The sequence below is a fragment of the Atta cephalotes genome, assembly GCF_000143395.1.
Source record: "Atta cephalotes unplaced genomic scaffold scaffold00019, whole genome shotgun sequence".
NCBI classification, from domain to species: domain Eukaryota; kingdom Metazoa; phylum Arthropoda; class Insecta; order Hymenoptera; family Formicidae; genus Atta; species Atta cephalotes.
This window is the reverse complement of record NW_012130083.1, coordinates 1,855,523-1,862,948: the sequence shown is the minus strand read 5'-3', so window position 1 is coordinate 1,862,948 and position 7,426 is coordinate 1,855,523. Positions and strand designations below refer to the sequence as shown.

The 7,426-nt window shown below is 23.6% G+C and overlaps 2 protein-coding genes across 2 annotated transcripts in view; one reads left to right on the top strand and one right to left on the bottom strand.

Annotated features, from left to right (window-relative positions):
• Positions 1 to 937: 937 nt before the first annotated feature.
• On the top strand, positions 938 to 4,379 carry LOC105619013 (cytochrome b-c1 complex subunit 8-like). Its single transcript, XM_012200541.1, has 2 exons — positions 938 to 1,102; positions 4,134 to 4,379. The coding sequence occupies exons 1-2, from the start codon at positions 946 to 948 to the stop codon at positions 4,226 to 4,228; spliced, it is 252 nt and encodes an 83-aa protein (XP_012055931.1). The 5' UTR covers positions 938 to 945; the 3' UTR covers positions 4,229 to 4,379.
• A 430-nt stretch (positions 4,380 to 4,809) lies between these two features.
• Positions 4,810 to 7,426, bottom strand: part of LOC105619175 (dynein heavy chain 1, axonemal-like) — a 166,845-nt gene continuing 164,228 nt past the window's right edge. Inside the window, exons 51-55 of the mRNA XM_012200702.1 lie at positions 6,716 to 6,984; positions 6,053 to 6,279; positions 5,704 to 5,885; positions 5,225 to 5,348; positions 4,810 to 5,027 (exon numbers count right to left, since the gene is read on the bottom strand). Coding sequence (XP_012056092.1) covers positions 4,810 to 5,027; positions 5,225 to 5,348; positions 5,704 to 5,885; positions 6,053 to 6,279; positions 6,716 to 6,984 — 1,020 coding nt within the window. The remainder of the gene's footprint in view (positions 5,028 to 5,224; positions 5,349 to 5,703; positions 5,886 to 6,052; positions 6,280 to 6,715; positions 6,985 to 7,426) is intronic.

Below are 7,426 nucleotides of genomic sequence, written 5' to 3'. Positions count from 1 at the left end.
AATAATAATAATAATAATAATAATAATAATAATAATAATAATAATAATAATAATAATAATAATAATAGAAATAGAGTATTACTATTTAAACAAAATTTAACTATTTTTAGAGATTCAGAAAAATATATTAAAATTAAATTGAATCTACACATTAAATTGTATCAACTTAGTATCCCTTATTATATAAGACAAAAGGAACGTAAATGTGTAGAAATATAAATGTACGTTAATCTTATTTATTAAAATTAAGAGCTAAAATTTTAGAGCTAATATATTAAGTATTATTAAACTTACTTGTTTATTAGAGCTTATAAAATCAATAAGAATTAACTTGTAAATTCTGTTTGAATATTTAAAATCACAAAAATTGGACGATTGAATAATCAATCTGTTTAGAAATTAATGTTAATTGTAGTTAATGCAGTCAATTATTTTTAATTATAAAGTAGTTAGAAAATGATATAAAATCGTTTAAACATTATTTAAGTAAAATTATGAGTGCGTCCCTAGACGCTTCAGAATTTTAGAATTGATAAATAAAATCAATGAATTAATTTAATTTTTTATCTTGCGAGAATGAAGTTTAATTTATTGTGATTGATATAGTTCAATCTAAAATGAACGCGTATACTTTTGAACTAGTATATATGATCTTTTGCTGAAAATCCAGGATTCAGTATATAATATCATCGTTCCATGGCATAAGAGCTCTCTTCCATATCATCACACTCTCAGTTGGTTTTACCGATAGTCATTGCTCTTATCATTTGCTGCGGTTGAGATCTAGTTTTAATTTTCAAATAAGAGTGCGCTTTACGATATTAATTCGCAATTGTCTTTTTCATTTCTTTTTTTTTTACAAACTACGAAAAATATCACAGAGAAAGCACTGATAGCGATATCTTAGGAGTCTTCTTCAATTTTTTAATCTATTCTTTGCGCAAAATGGGTTTGGAATTTGGCAATTTACCAATACACATTCGTAGAGTCGTATATTACAGTCTGTCGCCATTGGAACAACGAGCCTGGACAAAATCAATAACGCACGGAATACCCAATTGGCTGAGAAGAATAAGCCGTGCACTTCCACCGATGCTTCCAGGTGCATATTTAAATATCTTACTTATCATTAACGCAACGTATACATATTAAAATTAAACAAATTAAACAAATATTGTAATATAATTTATTTTTTAAACTGTATTTATATTTATAAATATAAAATTTATAAATTCTTAAATATGTGTGAACTAAATTGTAAGATTTTAGTTAAAGTATCTAAATATAAAATCTCCATACACAGATCAAATTTTATTATCTTTTTTATTATTTTTATATTTAAGCAATTTTTGATAATTAATTTTATATTGTTCTTAATAATTTACTATTTAACATTTACCATTTTATTTTTACCATTTAATGTTTATCATTTATTTTGTGATTTATTTTTTAATAATTTATTTAAATGTATTCTTTCTTGTTAACATTAAAAATTGTTTTTTCATAGTTATAAGTATACGCAGATTTTTATTTTCAAAATATCGGTTTCCAATATTGCAATCCTTAGCTTTAATTGGCAACATTTTATAAGACATGAATACTAACGATCCAGTTCAGTTAAAAATACAGACCATTTTAACTTTATAAAGTAGCTTGTTTTATATAACTACAAAGTTTTTACACCCTGATGTAATCATTTTAAATCCAAATGCAATCACTTGTAGTGAACCATGATATTCATTTTATGCCTACTGCATCTTTCTGTAATTCTGTTTTTCTATTTTCTCTCGAAATAATTTCAATATTTGATAAAAAATATTCAAATATCTGTCCTACGTACAGGGTGTTTGATTTAATCTGTTTGTTTCAATATTTCGAAAACTATAAAAGATAAATGAAAAATTAAAAAAGTCTTTTCAATGACTTTGATATGGTTTTTAGCGATAAAACGATATTTTGAGAGAAGGAAGGAAATAAAATTTTTTTAAATAGAATTTTATACAAAAACAAGATCAATTGAAAAGATGAAGCTATTGATCTATGATATTAAGTCTATCTTTGATATTAGGACTGCAACGAATTTTCGAAATCGTCTCAGAGCACATATTATTCAGAAATGTTCGGAATGGATTCCGAATTCGGAATTGTTCAATTATTCTCTAGATTTCTATTTTGTTTTCTAGAGAAAATGATCGGAATCCCTTTCGAATAATTCCATATATAATATGTACCCTGAGACGATTTCAGAAATTTGCTGCTAATATATCGAAGATAGATTTTCTAATATCATAGACTAATCTAATATCAATAGAATTGTCCTTTCGAGCTCTATCGATTAGTCTTTTTTTACAAGGGAATTCTATTAAAAAAATTTGACTCCTTTTTTCCCTTAAAATGCAGTTTTGTCACGCTGGAAATCATCCCAAAGTAATTCTATTAAAGGAGCTTTTTTAAATTTTTTGTCTATATTTAATAGTTTTCGAAATATCGATATACACAGATTGAATCGAACATCCTGTATGAGGAAAAAAATATTAGATAAGTAGTCTTTACCGAAATCATGTGTAACTAAGCCTTGTATGAGTGTGTGCATTTAAAATAAATCGTAATTTAAAATAATTGTAATTTACAATAATAATATAAGTGTGTATATAACTTTATATTTATTTATACATATAAATAATACTAAAAAAACTTATGCTAAAAATTTTAATGTAATTTGATCTAACTTAACAAAACATTGTATATGAAAAAGATATAAAAAAGAATGCATAAAAATTATTTTGCACATATGCACTTTATACGAATAAATTTCATCTATTTAACATAACAATGTTCTAATTTTAAACTAAATTATCAAAGCAACAAACTTTAATTTACTTTCATTAAATTTTATCTTACGCTATCATTACAAATGTTATTAAATTTTATGTGAAATTAGTTCTCGTTTATCTACAGAGATTGAATACGTTTGTAAATTTCTAAAAATCACTCAATCATTTATATACTGCAAAATTTTTTTTATAATATAATAAAATATACATAAAGACAGAAATTGTGTCATAAATAGGTTGTAACGTTATTTAACAATGTTTTTATTATTAAATTTTTATTATTAAATAAATATACATACATTTAACGATATCGTATTACTATTTGCAATGATCAGTTTTTATTTTAGTTAAAAGATAAAAAAATCAGCATTAATATGATATTTTTGATATCAGATTATGGATTAACAATATTACAAATTTATAAAAATAAGAATATGACATCAATATAGAATTGTTACTTAAAATATCTCAATCCTTCTTTTTATTAAATAATTTTTTGCAAAATAATTTTTACGTATTTTTTTTTATATCTTTTTCATATACAATGTTTTGTTAGATCCAATTAGATTAAAATTTTCAGCATAAGTTTTTAACGCATTATTTATATGTATATAAATAAATATAAGTATAGTCTTTAAAACTGTTTATTTAAAAAAAATTATTATACTTTAAGAAGTTAAAGATATATAAAATATCTTACATGTATATAGAAGTATAAAAGAATATATTCATTATACTAATTCTTAAAAAATAAGTTATAGAGATATAGGTTATATTTAGGTTATATTTAAGTTGTATTTAAATAGAATTATTTTTACGAGCGGCTTTTTAATAAGAAAGAATTATATGATAAAAAATTATATGATAAAAATAAATAGTTTCTTAATTTTTTTTGGAAGTTGAAACCTTTTGCATTTAATGTTTTATATATGAAATACATATAAATGTTCCCAAATTATTTGTAAATTCTTGTAATATAATGTATATTTTAAATGTGAAAGGTATGTTTTATTTAAAAAAGCCAATAATATTCGTAAAATCTAATTATTTTATTTAAATAATTTCGTATTGATTTATAAAAAGAAAGATTTAAAATTTCATCATATGCGAGAATTATTTATTGAAGATTTATATTTATATATCTCTATTATATTTATATATCTCTAAAATTTTATTTTTATGAACCTTTTATTGTTATTTGGACTGACAATTTATATATAACGCAACTTTTCTTAAAGTTTCTTTTATTTAATATTTCCTTTCTCTTCATAATTGTGTTATCAATATTTTTCATTTTAGGATGTATAATGACAGTTGGAATAATGACGTGGGCACCTGCAGCACATGATCGATATACTCGTAAAGATCCCAAATTATACGAGAAAGATAAGTGAATGCAAACATTGATTAAACTATTTTTAACAAATAGTTTTTGTTCTATAAATAAAATTTCCATTCGCTATTGTTATCTGTTTGAAATTGTTTCTAGAGTTTAATAAAAGAGCTCTTGTTAATATTTTTTATTTTTAATAAAAAGATATCATATAATAAAAGTGTATTCTTATTTATCTAATTAAGTATATGTGTTTTTGTATATTTGTATATATTTTTTTGTATATTTCATGTATAATTTATTTTATAAGAGGCTTTAATAAAGCAAATAACTAATTCATACATTTAATTAACATATTTTTACAACTGTAATTATTAATGATTAATTGTTACCAATATATACGATAAATTTATAATTATTTCATGATGAATGTAACGTATATATTTTATGTAGGATATACATCTAAACAAAATAATAATAATATTACAATATGAAAAATGCTGTTTTACAATAAAAAATTTATTTGATAGAATCATTATTATAATTATAATATTAATAATGCATGTATATGAATAATATTACGAATACTTCAACAATTGTCAATCACAAATCATAAACGCTATAGTATATAGCAGAGAAACGTTAATAGTCTAAAGTACATATCAATGCTACCCCTCTTTTTATCCAATGTGATTGCGGTTTGTCAATTGGAATTTCTATCGCTAGAACAAAGTTCGAGGAATGTCCTGTTGTGCTTAAAGTTCCAGATCGCTCGATAGTTTTGTATACAGGGCATACGTAAATTTTGTGAGGCGGAATTACGTGATGAACTTCTGGTAATACAAGAATTGGCGGCATGTCTGGACAGCAAGTGAACAATTACCATTATGTATATCGTTATGTAAACGGAATTCAGAGCAATTAAATAATTTATGATTTATTCAACAAAGTATGGCTATTTATATACATACATTTACTTTAGTAATTTAATAATTTAGCTTTTAATAATTCAAATGAAATTAATTTTAGTGTAATGGAAACATTATTAATACTTAACCGGTGAATAATTCCTTTGGTAAAGACTCGACGAGATAGTTTCCGTCCCACCGGGAGCCTTCTAAAAAAAGTCCGTAAATGACACAGCCATTCAATGGTCTCTGCGTTGGTTTGGAAGTTAAAATCTGTGACACACATAATATTGCTTATGACTTTGCTTTAAATATTTTTATCCATTTTGTCAAGATTAGTAGATATAATTTCAAATTTTTGCAAAATCATACATACTTAAACAAAGATTATTATTGATTTTTATATTTATTAGTTGATCAATAACATTTATTTAGATGTAGAATATTTGTAATTATTTTAGATTATATAGAATCAACGAATCAAGTTTTATTTGACTATAGCTGTTACTTATATTAACAAATCTCTCGAATAACTGAAAGTGTCTATTAAATATTTTTTATTTATTTTTCTACAGTTAGTACATCAATATGAACCTATTAACAATTTAATTAAAAGCTGAAAGCATACCTTGTAACTAAAATCGATTGTGTCAATGGATAATACGTATTTACGCGCAAAATTTTGTAACGTGCCAGTTAAAAAGGCTTGAGGAAAATAAAATCCTGACAACCAAAATGCAGGCGGTATACCTTGGTCTCGCCAATTGCTTATAAACTTAATTCTTTCCCTTAAATTGACGAACCATCCGGCTAATCAAAATGATAAAAAATATTTGTTATAACAAATTTTTGACATCAAAATGACAACAAATAATGTCAGTTTGTTTGTTAGAAACTGACTTCGAGACTGAAATAAAGATTGTATTACATACATACATATATATATATTGATAAACTTGTAATTGGGATATTCTTACCTAAAGATTTTAAAGAAGGATAACTTTTGCTTTGCCAATTTACAGGTATTTTATTATTAAAAAGACTGGTAGCTATCATTTCTAGCTGTTCTGATATAACGATCAATCCTTTTAAAGCTTTTAAAAGATCTTGCAACGTTGATTGCACAATTTTGAGTAAATCGTTATATCGCTTAGCTTCTTGTAGTAACACGGTATTAAAGGATTCCTCGTACGACATAGGGTACCTGAAATTCAATTTATTTTATTTACTGATTCAACAAATGTTTTATCTAACTTTTTTGCAAGATATTGCTTCTTACACACATTAGATTAATTTCATTTGAGTTTGAATCAAGAATTTTTCAATTATTTTTTACAAGAGTTATACTTGTTTCGAAAATATAAAATATGAAAAGTCAATATATTGTTAGATATTATGCACAAAATTTAATTTTAAGAAATTAAATAATGTGTCATAAAATAATGTTAATTATATTACTATATTTTAAAAAGTATACAGAAAGATATTTTTTGTAAAATCTGTAGTTTATAATCAAATCACAAAATGCTTTTTATTTTAAATTACAAGGTAGCGACAATAAGAATATATTTAAAAAATAAACTTTTAGAAACAAAAATATATGTTTGCATTTGTACACAAAAAGAAATATTAACTAGTACCTTGCTTGTATTGCGATTAAATCAAAGGATTCGGGCATTGTGGCCAACATATTCTTGGTTATTTGAGTTGTTACCTCCTCGATACTTGTGGTTGCAACGTCAAGTTCCCTGGGCTGCATGTTTAATAAAGTTGTGAGGCAAGCATGTGCTTCTGCTTGTGCATAGCTTATATCGGCGTTTGAATGCATGCCAAATAATGACGGATTGTCGATTAAAGGTAAATCTTTTATATATTCTAGATAATCCTTGAATGTCGCTGCAGCCGGTAACTTTGAATGTGTAAATATAGAATGATCAATAAAAGCGTAATTAATAACTTATTAATTACAATAACGAAATTTGTTTATGACAAAAATATTTATATAACTGTACTTATATTAGTGAAACAATATTCACAATAATGTACAAATTTGAAAATATCTCGTATGTATATATTTTTTTAAATTAATGTTTATTTAAAATTAAAGTTTTTATAAGCAATTAATTATCTATTTACAGAAAATTAAGATAAAACTACATAACAGTGATGAATGAAATATCAAATTTAAAACATATTTATTATGATTGTTAATAACTTTTATTAAACAATGATCAATGATTAAAACACATTTTGATTGTTATTTAGAGTGATCATTTTGACTGCATATTTCAAGATTATTGAAATTGGTGAGAATATATATATATATATATATATATATATATATATATATA

What these genes read in the sequence shown, in the direction of transcription:
- LOC105619013 (XM_012200541.1), top strand. Translation starts at nt 946, where the DNA reads ATGGGTTTGGAATTTGGCAATTTACCAATACACATTCGTAGAGTCGTA. An exon ending in ACTTCCACCGATGCTTCCAG is followed by an intron (nt 1,103 to 4,133) that starts GTGCATATTTAA and finishes TTTTCATTTTAG; the next exon opens with GATGTATAATGACAGTTGGA.